Below are 18,920 nucleotides of genomic sequence, written 5' to 3' on the forward strand. Positions count from 1 at the left end.
AGAATTTAGAGCAGTTCCTCAGTGGAACAGGCTTCCTCAGGAGGTGGTAAGCTCTCCTTCCCTGGAGGTTTTTAAGCAGAGGCTATATGGCCATCTGTCAGCAATGCTGGTTCTATGACCTTGCAGATCATGAAAGGGAGGGCATCTTGGCCATCTTCTTGGCATGGAGTAGGGGGTCACGGGGTGTGGGGGTAGTTGTGAATTTCCTGCATTGTGCTAGATCGGGTGGGGAACCTTTTTCCTACCAAGGGCCATTTGCACATTTATAACATCCTTCGGGGGCCATACCAGGTGTAGATCTCCCGGTGGGGGGGGGAGAGGCTAGGGTTGCCAGGTCTCCAGTCACCACCTGGAGGTTGGCAACCCCACACAGAGAAGGCCTGCAGGGGGGCCCTGCTCCCCCCTCCCAGGCGGGAGGGCAGCCAGCGGTGGGCCCCAGCAAACAAGGCGCCAGGGGGGCGCAGCCTACAGTCGATTGGCAAGGGAGGAAGGAAAACAGAGAAAGAGGAAAAGGGAGGGGGAGAGAGAGAGAGAGAGAGAGAAAGGGAGAAAGAAATGGAGAGAGGGGGAGAAAGAAAAAAAGAATCTAGCGGCTAGATGACCAGGGTTTGGGCAACAAACTAGTTTAAACAAACCACAGTTTATTGCAGATCTGACTACAGCTGTAGATATGTAGATATCTGAATACAGAGAATGTTGTAAATATTGTCGAAGGCTTTCACGGTCAGAGTTCATTGGTTCTTGTAGGTTATCCGGGCTGTGTAACCGTGGTCTTGGAATTTTCTTTCCTGACGTTTCGCCAGCAACTGTGGCAGGCATCTTCAGAGTAGTAACACTGAAGGACAGTGTCTCTCAGTGTCAAGGGTGTAGGAAGAGTAATATATAGTCAGAAAGGGGTTGGGTTTGAGCTGAGTATTGTCCTGCAAAAGTATTGTCCTGTAAGTATCAAGATAATGTGCTAATGAGGGTATGGTATGTTAATATGGAACCATTGTATCCTGAAGTGATCTGTTAATGTGTGTAATCCAAAACTAATCTGTATGGCTATTGTTGAATGTTGTCTTTGTCTGGAGGTTTTTCAGGGCAGGAAGCCAAGCCTTATTCATTCTTAAACTCTCCTCTTTTCTGTTAAAGTTGTGCTGATGTTTATGAATTTCAATGGCTTCTCTGTGCAATCTGACAAAATAGTTGGTAGAATTGTCCAGTCTTTCAGTGTCTTGGAATAAGACCCTGTGTCCTGTTTGTGTCAGTCCATGTTCAGCCACTGCTGATTTCTCAGGTTGGCCAAGTCTGCAGTATCTTGGCCAACTGCAGACTTGGCCAACCTGAGAAATCAGCAGTGGCTGAACATGGACTGACACAAACAGGACACAGGGTCTTATTCCAAGACACTGAAAGACTGGACAATTCTACCAACTATTTTGTCAGATTGCACAGAGAAGCCATTGAAATTCATAAACATCAGCACAACTTTAACAGAAAAGAGGAGAGTTTAAGAATGAATAAGGCTTGGCTTCCTGCCCTGAAAAACCTCCAGACAAAGACAACATTCAACAATAGCCATACAGATTAGTTTTGGATTACACACATTAACAGATCACTTCAGGATACAATGGTTCCATATTAACATACCATACCCTCATTAGCACATTATCTTGATACTTACAGGACAATACTTTTGCAGGACAATACTCAGCTCAAACCCAACCCCTTTCTGACTATATATTACTCTTCCTACACCCTTGACACTGAGAGACACTGTCCTTCAGTGTTACTACTCTGAAGATGCCTGCCACAGTTGCTGGCGAAACGTCAGGAAAGAAAATTCCAAGACCACGGTTACACAGCCCGGATAACCTACAAGAACCAATGTTGTAAATATTTACAAATGGATAGATAGATTTATTTATTTATTTATTTTTAAAAATTTATAGCCTGCCCTCATTCTTGGCAAGCCAGGCTCAGGGCGGGTAACAACCTTTAGATTTAGATAGATATATATCAGTATTCACCTAATTGATCATGAAAATTTTTAAACGCATATCTCAACATTTAGGACTTTATTATTAATGTAATTTTTAAAAAGATTTGTATTCCATGATACATTATTCTTAAGAATAGAAATCAAACATAGTGACCTTTCCACTATCACTACGCCCCCCCCCCCATGTTACAAGGATCAAAAGAGTTTTTTGTTAACTGCTTGTTCTTTTTGAATAATTGCCAAGTCACACCAACCTTCTGGCAACTTAACTAGACTTTTGCATTTCTCGATGCTTAGAAAACAGATCATTTAGTAGTGATTCTATGCAGTTGGTAATATAAAGCATTCCTCTCTTCCAGCAGATGCAAGTAGTAACTGAGTTAAAAACTGAGCAAGATCCGAACTGCCTGGAAGCAGATGCAGGGGGATTGAGTCCTTCTCCAGTAGAGTCCCAGACGCCGATGGATGCAGACAAACAGGCCATTTACAGGTAGAAGTGCTGATAAGATTAGATATTCAAAAAGTAAAATCTTTCTCTTTAGCAGGCATTGTGGTTCTCAAACTCTGAATTGGCCTGCATGCAAAAGTCCAGAATTTTGAGAGTATGCTCTCCCTTTAGGAAGCAATTGTAAGCAGTTCTACTCAGAATCCTACTCAGGTCTATTCATAGGGGATTGTTCCCAGGAAAGTGTTCTTAAGATTGTAGTGTTAGCAGCCAAAAATGTAGAAGATCTTCACTGATTCATATTGGATTTTCAGGGTTGACTGCTTGCCTCCTGCCCTCTTGCCAGATCACCCTGAACTGATCTGAGAAGAGCTGCTGCCTTCTTCGGTTGGTGTTTCCCTGTGCATGGTTATATGAATGATCAGAGAGGCTTCGTTCAATCACCATTTATAATGCTGATTAGTGCCCCAGCCCCAGGTCTTTGAGTACTGTGGCAGGCTGCATGCACTCCAGAGTCTGTTGAAGAACGTCTGTGTATTCTGCTAAGGAACAGATAGCAAGGGCTGGGCTGGAGGCGCCAGAAAGTCACGTAAGTTTAAAAGTTAGGGTCCAACCTCAAAAACTTGGTTAAACACTGAAGTAGTTTCAAACCAAGTCTGCAACCAACATCTAGTAACAGCATTTTATTTTTGGTTCTCTGTTTATTCAGCTTCAGTGCACAATTAACAGTGCAATCCTATGCAGAGTTACTGCAGTCTAAACCTTGATTTCAATGGGATTAAACTAGAGAAACTCTGCATAGGATTGCACTTTCAGTCACATTTGCTTCAGTGGGGCACGAGCATATTTAATTGCTCAGGACTGAAACTCATGTCTCTGGTTAAGGCTTTATGCTTCATACTGAATTTCCAATAGATATTTATATGTTACTGTTTATAGTAAAATTGATTAGTCACGTGTTTGATATCAAAGATGGTCAAAAAATTAGTTTAGGTTTGGTTTATACTATTTTGTTAAGTTATAGATTGTAATTATTTTGGTCATGGAACAAAGTCCTAAAGGCTCTATAGTACGAGCGATCTAATTTCTTTGAAACTAGTAAATAATATGTATTGCTCAACTAGGCCTGTAAAAATAACTCTAGGTTTAGTTTAGCAGAATTTGACACACAGTAAGGAGAAAGCCAGATATTACAAAGTATGTTCAGTCCAAATCCCTAGTGTATTAATTGCAAATGTAATTTACTGTATCTGCAATTTTTCATATGTGCTGTATTTTTCAGCTTCCTGAGTTGTACACAGAAGTTTTCACAGACTTAGTTTGTTCCTGTTTTCTGCTTTTATTCCTAGGCATCCACTCTTTCCTTTATTAGCACTGTTATTTGAAAAATGTGAACAATCTACACAGGGATCGGAAGGCACAACCTCTGCCAGCTTTGATGTAGATATCGAAAACTTTGTCAGGAAGCAGGAGAAGGAAGGAAAACCCTTTTTTTGTGAAGATCCCGAAACAGATAATTTAGTAAGTTAAATAATGTTTTAGAGAAGCAAGTGATGTAAATCCTTCTGCTTGTTTTGAACTTGTTTTTCCATAGATAATTTATGTTTTTCTGCCTGGGAAAAAGGTACAGTTGAAATTGGCAAGCTCAATAAGGTCAATTGTGAAATTTAAACTAGAAAGAAATATTGTCGAAGGCTTTCACGGTCAGAGTTCATTGGTTCTTGTAGGTTATCTGGGCTGTGTGACCGTGGTCTTGGTATTTTATTTCCTGACGTTTCGCCAGCAGCTGTGGCAGGCATCTTCAGAGGAGTAACACTCCTCTGAAGATGCCTGCCACAGCTGCTGGCGAAACGTCAGGAAAGAAAATACCAAGACCACGGTCACACAGCCCGGATAACCTACAAGAACCAATTAAACTAGAAAGAGTTAATTGAGATTTAACTTGTTTTCTAGCTGCTTATATTGACCCCAGTGTAAAAGACATTATTTCTAGCTTTTTCTTTGGTTGATCTCGGCTTGAAATAGGAATGTTCTCTCAGGTAGGGTTGTTTGATTAAAATAAAATAACATCTTTTAGTTCCTAGGTGTACCACTCAATACCCAGGCAGTTTATCACCTTCAGCTTTTAATTTTAAAACGTCCGAGTGGCTCTTATAGGTTTCTAAGAGTTAGCAGGATGTTGCAGGTGCTTCTGGCAGAATCCTCCATTAAAGTTGTCTTTCCTTTTATTGAGGCTTATGATAGAATCTATTCAAACCCCTTTAAAATGAATGAGAGAGACTGATTATTCTCCTTAAGGGCAGCACTTCAAACAAAATTGTTGCCATCTGTATCAATTGTTAGTACTTTGGTATTGACAGAAGCTACTCTAGTCCATAATAGCTTTTTAACTCAACTGACTTCTTTTAACGAAACTATCTGTTTCAGATTCCTTCACCATACGCATAATCACCAGATCTGCTCGTTGGAAAAAAACTATGTTGGATCCAGTGGAAAATCCAGCAGAAACCAAAAAGCAATGCAGTTCCACTTAATTCTCTCTCTTTATGGCAGTCCCCAATACTGTGATGCATTTTGTTTATAAGGATCTACTGACCCCTCAGAGAGGATTTCTTGGAGACCTAGGGAGCTGCTAGGGGAAGGGCCCGTTCCATCTTCCCAATTTTTGTACATGAAGTAAACAACTTTGTTCATCACACATTGACTCACCCAGTGTACCCATTTTCCCATGTTAAAGGTGAATCAGTGTAGGAAATAAAAATGTATATATGCATCCTCATTGAAAATATTAGTAATAATAGCTCAACCGTTTATTATAATATCTAGTCATTACAATGTTATAAATGCCATATGTATTTGTTTGTTTCATAGTTCTTTCTGCTTTCACTTTTCTAGATGGTAAAGGCAATTCAGGTTCTCCGAATTCATCTGCTTGAGCTAGAAAAGGTTAATGAGCTCTGTAAGGATTTCTGTAGTCGCTACATTGCCTGTTTGAAAACTAAAATGAATAGTGAGACTCTTCTGAGTGGAGAATCTGGGAATCCTTATTCACCTGTACAACCCCAGGTACCTTTCAAGTTAACTGAAGTACATTATCTTTCTTTTATAACTTGCCCCATTTCAAGGAATAGGTAACAGTAGATTTTAAAATATTAAACCAAATATAAAATGCTGTATTAATTATTCAGTTAGATTTGCTTGTATGCTGTATGATTTACAAATAGATTTTCTGTGACTGGCAATCTAGCAGAAATGTTAAGGTTTTGTGGTTGTATTAAGATTGCTGGGTCTCCCTTGTGTGGTTTCTTCATGGGCAAATACATGGAAATGTAATACTGAAAGAATGACTATAATCTGTCAACTCTTTGTCTGCAGTCCAGCAACTTTAAACATGATAAAGATAGCTTGGATTTGCTGGAGCAGCTGTCTTCCTGGAAAGAGTCACCAGAAAATGTGAGCAGTAGAGCAAAATTGACACAGTTCTCATTACACCTCTTTGGCAGGTTATCCTTAGCCTAATTTGGGGGTTGGCTTTGTTCATCTCATTATAGATAATGGCCCCATTCAAGTGAGGGGCGATCTATATACAGAAACAGCATTCTATGGTTGCCCTCCGCCACAGGCACAAAAGAATTCTATAAATAAAATTCCACACTTTCACTAGCCTATATGACATGTACAAAGGTGTCCCTGTTTAGAAGAGCTATATGGACTGCTGTAAGCCAAGTACTTCAGGAGTCAGTTGTCTTGGCCTGGCCTCCGTGTTGGGGAACAGGGCATGCAGGAACACATATATAGCACATATAAGCTGCCTTATACTATGTTAGACCATTGGGAAAAATATCCCAGTGTTGTCTATTCCAGTTGGGAATAGCTCTGCAAAGTCTCAGGTCCTACTATTTGAGGTATTTTAATGGGGGATGTCTCCACGTATAACCTCTATAATTCTTGAAAATGTCATCCTTACTGGCATTCTCTCTTCATTTAATACTCTGGAAGTAGAATGTAAAAAAAATCGGTATGGATATACTCTATTTATGAAACATGCTGTTAAGTGACTGTAATATTAAGTGGCAAAAAAACTAAGTGTTGTTGTTGTTTTTTGGCTGAAAGTACAAGTCATACATTTTAAATAATTTGATTTTCTCCTTGGACATAAGAGATTACACCATTAGTATTACTCTAATTTCAAATGCACAATCTTTCAAATCTGGTTACATTAATTTAATTTCTTCTGACTATGACCCTTAGAAGCAAGTGAGGCAATTTATGCTTATTAATTCAGTAGTGGGAATTAAGATTACCATGAAGATTGTTAAGATACTGGTATATTTTTAGAATTATTTCTTCCAAGTTCCTGTTGTGATGCCATCCCCTTGTCAGTTTACTAATCCAAAACTACAGGCCTGTCATCCAGATATTTGATTGCTGGGAAACAATCATAAAATATTTTAAATACAACATTTTCAAAAGGTGAAAAATATTAGTTGTTTGAAAGTATGCCTTTTCAATTGAAAAGGATGAAATCTTTAACAATATTTAAAGTGATGAAGATTTATACATTACGTTTAGAAAGGTTAGAATTTCGCACAGAATATTGGTTCTATGGGTTTTCTAAAGATGTATGTGGTTTCCTTGTTATTTCCTTATGTATTCCATTTTTAAAAAAAACTGAAGACACAAATAAATTACTGTAGAATAACAATGTCTAATCCTGTTGTCCTATTGACTGAAGTCAGGGATGGAAGGCAGCATGATATAGTCCGATCTCGTCAGATCTCGGAAGCTAAGCAGGATCACCCTAGTTAGTATTTGGATGGGAGGCCATCAGGGAATACTGGGATTGCTATGCAGAGGAAGGCAATGGCAAACCACCTCTGTTTAGTCTCTTGCCTTGAAACCTCATAAGGGGTTGCCATAAGTCAGCTGTGACTTGATGGCACTTTATACACACACACACACATTGACTCAAGTCAATCTGCAAATACAAATGAATTGATTATAACAGGTCAGTGTTAAATGGCACAAGCTCTGTTGCTTTAATAATTATGAACCATAATGCACATGTCTGTTCTACTTTGTCATAGAATGGTTCAATTTTTGGGAAGAAAGCTGACATTTAAGTAACTCGAGAGAGAGAGCATATTTCTTAGGTTACTTATTTTATTATTTAATAAAGTATTCCTGCCATTGACCTTCCTTCTTACGTGAGTTTTATGACTTTTCAATCACATTGGTTTTTAAACATCATCATCTTGGTCATGGGGCTTACTTTCTTTCATGCTTCTTATTTGAAATTGTTGCCAACTACAATGCCAGGACTTGTTCTTTAACACCATATACTTTTTGTTGTTGTTTCCAGCCAATTCAAAGTGCCATCACAGGTACGCTCAGTCCCCAAGGGATTATGGTGCCCGCATCAGCATTGCAGCAGGGAAATGTAACTATGGCAACTGTTGCAGGTAAGATGCACTAAACAAAAACTCAAAATGTTGAACTTCATTACAGATAGTTTTCAAGTCTGTTATAAAATGACCCAAGATTGGCATTGGGAAGATAATTTTAGATTCATAATGCTGTGCAACTAGGTATCATGGTATGTTTAGGATAATAGCTATACATGTCAGTTGATGCTGAGTATTTAGTATTTTTCTGGAAAAATAAAATATTCCATCTCTTGCTGAAAACTAACTATAGTGGTACTGATCCATGGAGCTGGAATACTGGTAGGAGAAATGAGCCATTAGTGGAAAGCTATTTGCATTTGCAGTCTCTGATATGGGCCGCTTGTTTTTTTGTTTTTGTTTTTTAAAGCAAAGGTAGCCATTTTCTTAAAATAATATTGTCATCATGTAGTTTGATGTGAGGTGATGTGAATAACATTAAGAAGGCTATACATACATTAATCTGTTTAAGAGGAAGTCATAAGTTTGCTCAGGCTACTTGTGTCACTTTGCATTGTTATAGCACGTTTTACCTGAAAAGTGAATTAGCTTATCACAATCTTTTCACAATGTTTAATGCATAAAAGTGCCTGTTATCAGGTTCTTGTTTACCAGGTTATTGTCTACAACAATATAATTGCTTGAATATGTTTTGAAGGTGGTACAGTATATCAGCCAGTGACTGTGGTCACACCTCAAGGTCAAGTAGTGACGCAAGCCTTGTCACCTGGAACCATCAGGATCCAGAATTCACAGGTCTGTTCTATCCAGAGTGCATAGCAATGTTCCACACCCCTCAGGGTACTATACCACTGCAACATACAGGCTCTGCCTTCATACACACACCCTTCTGATTATATTTTGGCCATGTTGGTGTGTGTATGTTTTTCCCCAACATCTTGTCATGCTAATGTGACCGAGAAACAGAACCCAAGGCAAGCCTAAGTGAATGGACTAGTATGGTTCTCTGGTTTCCACCAGGTTCTGTGGATCAAAGCAAATGAGCTGCAATCTGGGGAACAGCTGAAAAAGGCCACAATCTGCTTCTCATAACAGGCTCTTGAACCACAAAGTGCAGAGTCAAGCCTTGCCTGAACACCAGAAATGCCCTGAATGCATTCATGCTATCTTACACATAGGTGAAGGACTACCAGCCATTCCTGTGGGGGAAAACATCATGTTTGAGCAATGTTGCAGTGTGTGTGTGTATTGGGGGAGGGGGAATCCACCAATCTTGATCCTTCACCAACAGAGGATGCCATCCTGAAGGCTGCTCCAGTGTTGTGGAAGAGGGAATAACATCCTCTGTTAATATATACAGATGCCGCTTGTTCTATGGGATTGGAAGGTTGGATGCTTCCCTGTAGAAAATATTCCCTGCATATAAAAAACTGGCACATTAGGAAGGAACAAAGATAGAAATCATGCTAGTTTTCCATGGATAGAAATGTTTGACGTGCATGAACGTTCAAACATACAATTCCCTACCAGCAGTCTATAATGGTGCAATCCTAGGAATTCTGTGCTTTCTTCTCCTCTTAATGACATTACTACTTCTAAGCTTGTGCTAACTCTTGCAACTGTTAAGTTTCAAATTTTACAAAAAACTTTATGGAAAAATCTAAACGATTGCATAATACTACTGTGTTAATGGTTTATACACTATTTGTCAATCTCGTGCAGCTCCAGTTACAATTAAACCAGGATTTAAGCATCTTGCATCAAGATGATGGGTCATCAAAAAATAAAAGAGGGGTTCTTCCAAAGCATGCTACAAATGTGATGAGGTCGTGGCTTTTCCAGCACATAGGGGTAAGGCTTGGTTGCAGGGACTGGTGATCATGTTCACTACTGTTCTGAGAATTTCTTCTGGTGTATTATTATTGGTACATAAGGAAAGAAAAAGCTTAGGCCATATATTCAGCCTTTAAAATATTATAATAGCTTCTACAGACATACTCAGAATTAATTAAATTAATTCTATCAGGCTTCAATCAAGCCCACATTTTGTAAATGTCATGATCTTGTGATCTTCTTAAATGTTAGAAGTATTTTTGTTCTATTTCATTTTGCCTAGAGTTATTTATCATGCGTTCTCTTAATCAGTAGCCTTTTGAAGACTATATTTAAATTACCATCAGTCTATTCATAGGGGAGTGAAAGGTATTCCCCATGATGTAGTGAGTGTGATCTGTGTACAGGTGGGAACTATATGTGATTTAAAAAACCTAACATCCAGGCATCGTGTGCATTGTAATCTTGTAACCAAATTATATGTGGTCACATTTTCTTGTTAGGAATGAACCCACAGGCCCTGAAGAATCATATAAATATTGTTGTGTAGCTTAAACATGAATACAAAAAAAACAACGTTTGTGAATATAGAATTTAATCAGTAGATTGCTTATTGAGTTTTACCCAACTCTTCTGAAGGCACCTCTGCTTCTGTAAGGAGGAATCATCAACCTAGATGGATAAACCACAGCTCTCTGTGCTGCAGCCCCTGGTTTTCAAGACTCCTCCGACCCTCTAGAGCAGTTTATTCTAGCATAGAAGTTGGGGGAAGGTGGGAATAACTAGGAAGGATTCATTCTGCCAGTAGAGCTTTACTTGCAGTTCATTTGATCTAACCCTAAATGTCCTGTCTGGACAGAGGAATGACTGAATACCAGACTTTTCAGTTTAAATGGATTAAGCATTATATATAACAAGTTGTTAATACATTTTTAAAAGTTAGATTCTTCTTCAAACGTGTTCCCCTGGGTTTTCAGAAATCTTGAATTAGCCCTATTTAGCCCCTACCTTGTGGGGTTTTTTTTGTTTGCATAGGGAAGCCATTCTTAGCTTCAATTCAATTCAATAACCTTTAATAGGCATAGTTCATTCTTAGCTATCAGACATACAATGTAAGATCAATGAAAGGGAAAAAATCTATATTAACAGCTCTTCATGTCAGTAAATGTTCCTGTAACAAAAATTGTAGGCAAAAATTTCATATGACCTCTGAAGTGTGTTAACTGTGGGATTAAAAATATTATCAAGGTTTTTTATCTCTATCATATGACCCATCCTTTCTCATGTGTAAAACAGTATGTAATTAATCCAGTTTTAACACATGAACCATGCTGCCTAGCAGGGCTTCTGGCAGCTGTGAGAATTTTTTTTTCAATTGGACATGGTTAATAATGGTGACATTTCTGTTATAAGGTTATGATCTTATCATTAAACTAAACACCTTTTAGCAGTCGACTTCATTATGAGGTTGATGACTTCTTTATGGGTCAGCTGGTTTTTAGATGTTTGTTCTTCTTAGTTTGAAGAAAAATGGATGCTTTCAAGAGGACATTCTTCAGCATTGCCATTCGAAGGATGGACTCTCTTGAGAGAACACTTGCTCAGCTAGTGGTAGCTTGTTATTCAAGCCTAAGGAGCCTTCCTCCTCTGCAGGATGCTCTTTTACCTGTGGAAGAGGATCCATTGATAGATAGAAGGACAATTCAGAATCAAACTTAAATTAGAAAAAAATATGTTCTGAACTATGTGAATCTATGTATCATGAACAGAAGAGGATAAATCTATAATAATAAAGTATAATTCAAAGAAAGAGAATTAATTTACTGACATACTTAAATAAGCACTAGGAAATTAAAGTTAGAGGAATCATTTAAAATATTGCAGATGCCTGGGAACTTTGAGGGAAACAAGCTGTTGCTGTTTATACTGAGATATGTTACTTTTCAGATTTCTAGCATTCAAGCTCCTATGGATCTTTTAGTTATAGTGCTTCAGAATTCATATGAGATTGGTGTGAGGAGTAATGAAATGTTGGTTTTTAATATGTTAATAGCAGCAAAAAAATAATTGCATAGAAATGGAAATCTGACAGTACTTTTGATGCATTATTTTATTAATAAATTAGAATTTGTAGTTAGTCTAAAACTAACATATTGAGTATAGACAAGGGAAGTAGCAAGACACACTTTAAAAGTAATTACCGGTATACTGTGACATGTATTATGGGAACAATCAGTTTGCTGGTCAGAAGATGATAAATTAACTTTATGCTAAATTGTTGCTTTTTGAATGTATGTTTATAGATATAATAAAAACCCTGAAGGCCATAAGAGTTTTTTCCCTCCCAAATATCCTTTCCCTTTTGTCTATAGCATCCATATCCAACAGAAGATGAGAAAAAGCAGATAGCAGCACAAACAAATCTGACATTACTCCAGGTTAACAACTGGTAAGATAAAATGCATGTTTGGATATGATGCAGTGTTTCACCTATATAAAAGACGTATAGAAATAAGGTCAGGAGACTAGTTTACTGACTTCTGCTATGGTCTTTTGTGCAAGTGAAAAAGTGGGTGTGGTTGGTATTGTGTCCATTGCACTCTTTTGCCATTGCAAGGCTTGCTGCTGTAATGTATTTGGTCTTATATGAGTTGGGTATAAACAGACAATGGCCATGTCAGAGCAGAATGGGTAATACTAAGTGTAATTCTATTTATGTTTTTGTTTGCTTGTTTTCTTAGATTTTTATCCCATTTGTTCTCCACTTTTTATTTATTTATTTATTGAAATATTTATACCATAACTTTCCTGAACACTGTGAAATTACAAGGTAACTTACAATTTAAAATTTAAAATATACAAAATACAATAAAACCTCGGTAACCCTTCTCCCCATTAAAAACACGCCCTCCAGGCCAATGGACGTCATGTCACAGAAAGCATTTGAATCCACATCCTCAGTCACAGTCTGACATACCAACCACTACATTGCATTGGCTTTCAGTTAACAGGATTGTGTTGACATACTGACAATTTTATTCAACTTTGCTACAAGTGTTAACCAGCTTAGTAAAATTAATTTATATTATCACCGATTACTGCTATTGAGAATTATTTGTATTTTTCTTGATTATATTGTAATTTTGTATAATTATGTTTCACCCTGTACTTCCTGACATCATGCCCCTTTCACCCTGTTGTTCACAATTTTTTCCCCTTTATGACTTTGTGTTTGTATGCATATTGACAAAGTCAGCTATTAGCAGTGAAAGTTGATGCTGGAATCAAAACTTCTTAGTCTTTAAGGAGCCACAGAACTCCTATTTTTTGGTGGGGGGAAATGGAAGACTGAAATAATTGGGGCCACAGGAAATGACCTAAATGCATCAAGTAGTGATATGCAGCTTGCTTTGGCACGTGGGGGGATGGGGGGTTGTACTGCACATGTACAGCTGTATGGCCACAAAAGTAGGGGAAAGGACCCAGAGAAGAAAACCAATGAAGAAGTAACAGAAACTCAATTGTCATTTTTAAAAAGTTACTTTCATTACGCCAAGAACCTCTTCTAAAAAAACTTCTAGTCCCTTCTCATGATTCAAAATGTTAATGAAAAATACTAAAATGAGGTAACTATTTTTGATTTGGTTAGTGTTGAGATGGTCTAATTTTGTCTGGTGTTTTCATGTTGACCATATTTAGGTTTATCAATGCTAGAAGACGAATTCTCCAGCCAATGTTGGATTCCAGTTGTTCGGAAACTCCAAAAACAAAGAAGAAAACAGCTCAAAACCGACCCGTTCAAAGGTTCTGGCCAGACTCCATTGCATCAGGAGTAGCTCAGCATTCAAATGAACTTACAATGTCAGATGGTGAGCAGATTTTTAAGTAAATAAAAAGGTCTTTATTTAGTCTTTGCTGATTGAGGGAACTTCTTAAACCAGTTAAATTATTTTGCATGTAGCTTGAATGGACACATGGAATGCAGTGTCTTGGTACAAACTACATTAAAACAAGTGGCATAACATAGCAACCATTTCTTTTATATTGCCCTTATTTTTTCATCCAAAAGTAAAGGAGGATGCACACATGCCAAGCCAGGGTATTTCCCTCCTGTCTGCATTATACTTCCAATCATGTATACAAGCATACGTGTGCAGTGGTTCAATTAAATGTGCCTGGGTCTGATACATGCTTGCAACCTTAACTTATGCATATTTTCTTGCAAGTAAAACCTACAGGCTGAACAGAACTTGCTCCAAAGTAAGATGCATAGATTTGCAACTTTAAAGATAGCAACTTCAGGCTGCCTTTGGCTGGCACCTGAATTTACACATACAACAGTTTCCAGAGCAGCTTTTAAACTACCTCCTGGGGAAAGCTGGCAAGAATTGAGGAGCCTCCTGTTTGGAATGATTCTTTCCAACTTGAGAATGACAGTAGGGACAGTAAATGAGGGCCGTGCGAGGAAAACCTGAGGGCCAAGGGGGATAGAGATCCTTAGAGTGGGAAACGAGGTACATAGCCTAGGTGCTAATGCTAGAAGTCTTCAGGCCATGATGGGGGAGCTGAATTGCTTGGTGCCAAATGACAATTTAGATATACTGGGCATTTCCGAAACCTGGTGGAATGGGGAAAAATCAGTGTTCTCCCTGGATACCATGTCTATAGACAGAATAGGGAGGGACATTGTGAAGGCTGGGATTTTAAATTACATGTGAATAGAGGTAGTGTGATGTGATGTATGACCAGCATGGTATCTATCTCAACTTCCAGCTGATAGATTGAACCCAAGTGGCTTTTGAATGCACTTATTTAAGTACACGTGAGAGAATTTACCAGAGCTGAATAGGGTTGTTTCCTGGTACAGTTATGATGGCCCTAGAGTTCTCCTTCCCTCTACTACTGCATGGGTTATATTATAGGAATGCCTTGCCCTCCCTAGGATGTCACAAGGCATTAACCCAGGAATTTTAATTCACATCCTGGGATAGGGGAATAAGGATGTTCAGAAAACAGGCTTGAAATGATTTACAAGTGAGCACACAACATTTGTGAGGTTATTCAGTTATAATGTTTCAGTTGACAGTTACTGGGTGCAGAGAGCAGTTAAAGCTGTTGACGGGAATCTTTGGCTTTTCCACAACTTCAGGAATCCCACAGAATAAGTGTGAGCTCATCCTAGAAAATCCAGATCTTTACACTGTTTTCCCCAGAAGGTAGGTTCTGAGACAGGTACAGTCTTCCCCTAAAGAATTCACTCAGTTAGTCTGCTTTCCCTAAAAGCCAGACTCTGAGACCTATTTAGTGTCCTGAGAAAGGATCCCCCTAGCCTAACCCTATGGAGCCATTAACCCTATTTTTAAAGCATTCACTATATTAGCCTGCTTTCTGTGAAAGCCAGGCTCTGAGACAGCAGTCTCCTGAGAAAGGATCCCTCCAATTTCACTTTCAGGAGCCTCAGTCCCTGACTCAAATGGACAGTTTTGTGGATTTTTTTCTCTGCTCCCCCCTTCCATCTGGCTCCTCTAGCATTCCAAGGGTCCTGATTGGCTGTTAGTTCCTCTGCACACACACCAAACAGGCATAGAGAGGATTAATGGTTGATAGAAAGGGGCAGGACCTTTGCCTGTCCATCACAGACATGTTGAAACAGCATTGCTCTGTATCTAAAGAGGGATAAGAGTCAAGCTGCAAAACATTAGGGGAAGAAACTCATTGACCGGGAAAACGAGTGCTTCAGTCATGTCATAGAAACAAGCTTTCTAGACATTATGAATGACTGTGCACTGGAGCAGTTGGTCATGGAGCAAACTCGGTGTGGCATCTCAGGACTTTGTTCAGAGCTGGGATTGAGACCTGGTGTGACGTGTAGATGTTGTTTCACCACTTAGGAACAGAGGCTACAATATTGTTAAGTTCAGCATTCATGTCAACGGAAAGTTGCTTCCAAAGTCCAAAACAATTAATTTTGATTTCAAAAGAAAGAACTTCGCGAAAATGAGGGCCCTAGTCAAAAGGAAGCTACAAGAGAGAATTAAATCCTTACAGGATGCCTGGAGACTATTTGAAACTACACCTATAAAAGCCCAGATAGAATATACACCTCAAATTAGGACAGGTACAATCAAGTCTAAAAAAGATTACTGCATGGTTAATGACCCAAGCCAAGAAAGCCGTAAAAGGAAAAAAGGCTTCCTTTAAAAAGTGGAAGGTTTCCATTAATGAAGAGTAGAGGAGCACGGGTTCAGGAATTTCGACAGTAAGGTGAGCAAAAAGAGAATTTGAGAAGCAGATTGCTAAAAAAGTGAAGTCAAACAATAAGTCAAATAATAAGCATTTCTTCAAATATATCTCAAGGAGAAAACCAGCTAGGGAGGCAATTAGGCTTTTGGATGACAAATGAATTAAAGAATTGCTCAAGGAAGATAGTGAAATGACACAGAAACTGAATTAATTCGTTGCATATATTTTCACTGTGGCAAATGGGCATGCTCCTATGCCACTGTTTTGGAGAAGGGTATCCAAAGAATTGAGTCAAATTGAGGTGATAAGAGATTACATTCTACGATTGCTAGGCAAACTGAAAACAAATTACCGGTAATCTCCATATCCAGATGGCATACACCCAAGGTTCTTAAGGAATTCAAATGTGAAATTGTTGATCTACTAACCAATATATGTAATTTGTACTGATAGCACTATTTTATATCCTGTAAACCTCCTTGAGTCCCAGTAAGAAAGGTGTATAAAGTAAATAAATAAAATTGATCACTAAAAATGTCTTCTGTGCCAGATGAGTGGAAAGTAAGAAATGTTGTTTTTAAAAAGGGGTCCAAAGGGGATCCAGGGAATTATAGGCCAATTAGGCTACCATCTGTTCCAAGAAGATTAGTAGAAAGTGTTATTAAAGATAGCATTATTAAACACGTATAAAGCCTGCTGAGGCAAAATTAGCATGGCTTCTGCAAAAGTAAGTCCTACCTCACTAACCTTTTGGAGTTCTTTGAGCAGGTTAACAAGTTGAGGAACAGAGTTATCTGGTAGACATTATATACTTAAACTCAAAATGGCCTTTGACACAGTATCACACCAAAGACTCTTGAGTAAACATAGCAGCCATGGGATAAATGGACAGGTCCCTTTATGGATTAAAAATTGGTAAATGGCAAGAAGCAGGGAGTAGGAATAAACAGACAGTTCTTGCAACAGAGAGAAGTGAATAGTGGGGTCAATCGCTTCTCGGCCTTTTGGCTAAGATCAAGTGTGTAGAATAGTGGGGTCCCACAAGGATTGGTATTGCGACTGTTGCTATTTAATTTGTCTATAAATGATTTGGAATTGGGGATGAGTAACATAGTGGCCAAGTTTGCAGATGATACCAAATTATTCAGAATGGTGAAAATCAAAGGGGATTGTGAAGGAGATGAAACTGTTACTTTTGCTTTTGGTAGCAGACTTTGTTCTCAATAGACATAGACGTATGGTGCCTAAATTATGTATAGCTGCCAGAATGATCATAGCTAAAAGGGGGGAAGATCATGAAAAGTCTGACTTTGACGCAATGGATTGGTAAAGTCCCTTAAATCATAAAATTATATAAATTGACTGAACTTGTATGGTTAAGGGACAGGCATAAAAAAATTCAACTCTCATTAGATTGGAAACCCTGTTTTAATTTTTTGGCAAGCAAGAGTATTTATCATTAACTATAGACATTTACAACTGTATAATGTTATTGTAATTTATTTGTATATGTTTATCTGTGATTCTGGTCTTCTATTGTGAGTTAGATACTTGTTAGGAAGCAAAAGTTTTGAAGGGGGAAAAGGAGCAGTACATTTTTCAAACTGTGAACTGTTGCTTCAGTCAGACCTGTTTTTTGTTTATTTGTTTTGCCTTTTTAGGAGCTGTTGTGACAATTACAGCACCAGTCAACATGAATGTAGACAGTCTCCAGTCTCTTTCATCAGATGGTACCACTTTGGCTGTTCAACAAGTCATGATGGCAGGGCAGAGCGAGGACGAATCTGTGGACAGCGCTGAAGATGACGGTGCAGAGCTCTCAACCACAAACATCAGTGGTCTTGTCTTGGATAACAGTGATTCTCTGCAGTAGGAAGCAAGAAAAGCTGTGACTTATATGCTTAGGAAAAACAATGGACTCACTGACTTTTTATAGTTTGCACAGCAAACATTTTACACAAGTTTTATTTCTAATATGTTTTATATGTAGATATAGAAGAGTGCACTTTTTTGTATTTCATATAGTAAGCTTAAAGAGTGTCTTTGCAGGTGCAGCAACTTCTTTCAAATGTGTTGTTCTTTTGGTTTTAATTTTGAAAATGTAAATCTAGTAATTTTTTAAAAAAAGATCACAATATCACCCAATTATTTTCATAGGGTAACTTTCTCAGTCACAAAATTGATCCCAGATCAACCCAACTGAGTGGGGGAGGTTGCAGCAATCATACAGCAAGGAGAAGATTGCTTTGATGGCTGAGTTTTTTAAAAATTTAAATCAGCATGAACTTAAAAACGTACCGGCCATACGGTCACCATCGGACCCAAGTTTTGTTATTGTCTTGACATCTTGGAGTCTGCTGCGATTTTGTGATGTATGAAATTGCCTTCATAGGAGAAATGAAAGTACTTCCAATCTCCTGCATTAACTATGCAGTTTCAATTAGTGCTGTCATTTAAAGACAACTTTTGGTGGTTTAACAATGTAAATGTAAAGCATGTCAAACTAGTGTATGGGCTTTGTTTATGAAGTTAGTCATGTAGATTTGAAAGATGCTTCTGCACCTTAAAAACAAACAAACAAAACTAAACTGCCAGTTGGAAGTGGGCAACCGAACATGCAAAAGGAAGCGGAGATGTGTGGTTCCAGTAATGAATGTATGGCATTTGAAATAAATTTAAGTTCTCTCATAGAGTTCTTAGGTGGAATCCTCAAGGTTCCTGCTCCCATGTAAAGTTGCTACTGAACTGCAGGATGAGGCACAGCTTCTTCCACATGTTTTCCACCTCTGGTCCTTTTGCCTGCCTCCCGCCGCCTGAGCTGGGGGCCTGCCTGGAACCCTGCTGGCTGCACTTGCAGGGAGAAGGGGTCAGACCAAAGGACTGGGGTAAAGCAGGACAACATGTGTCGGTGCTGTCTCTTACCGATTGAGTGGTGAATTTAAAGGTACAGGGAGAATCTCCAGGTTGTAGCCTGATAGCCCTACTCGTAGCCAGTGATGCTGTCCATCAT

The 18,920-nt window shown here is 38.6% G+C and overlaps 1 protein-coding gene across 4 annotated transcripts in view; it reads left to right on the forward strand.

The window, feature by feature from the left end:
• Positions 1-18,027, forward strand: part of PKNOX1 (PBX/knotted 1 homeobox 1) — a 34,315-nt gene extending 16,288 nt beyond the window's left edge. Inside the window, exons 3-12 of one of the 4 annotated variants that reach the window (XM_056858335.1) lie at positions 2,344-2,474; positions 3,779-3,950; positions 5,325-5,495; positions 5,805-5,882; positions 7,792-7,891; positions 8,532-8,629; positions 9,557-9,685; positions 12,040-12,116; positions 13,367-13,536; positions 17,572-18,027. In XM_056858335.1, the coding sequence (XP_056714313.1) occupies positions 2,344-2,474; positions 3,779-3,950; positions 5,325-5,495; positions 5,805-5,882; positions 7,792-7,891; positions 8,532-8,629; positions 9,557-9,685; positions 12,040-12,116; positions 13,367-13,536; positions 17,572-17,783 (1,338 nt within the window). In that variant the 3' untranslated portion in view covers positions 17,784-18,027. The remainder of the gene's footprint in view (positions 1-2,343; positions 2,475-3,778; positions 3,951-5,324; positions 5,496-5,804; positions 5,883-7,791; positions 7,892-8,531; positions 8,630-9,556; positions 9,686-12,039; positions 12,117-13,366; positions 13,537-17,571) is intronic. The other 3 variants (XM_056858336.1, XM_056858337.1, XM_056858338.1) reach the window with 3 other exon arrangements.
• The last annotated feature ends 893 nt before the right edge of the window (positions 18,028-18,920 follow it).

Source organism: Euleptes europaea, chromosome 12, assembly GCF_029931775.1.
Source record: "Euleptes europaea isolate rEulEur1 chromosome 12, rEulEur1.hap1, whole genome shotgun sequence".
Lineage (NCBI taxonomy): Eukaryota > Metazoa > Chordata > Lepidosauria > Squamata > Sphaerodactylidae > Euleptes > Euleptes europaea.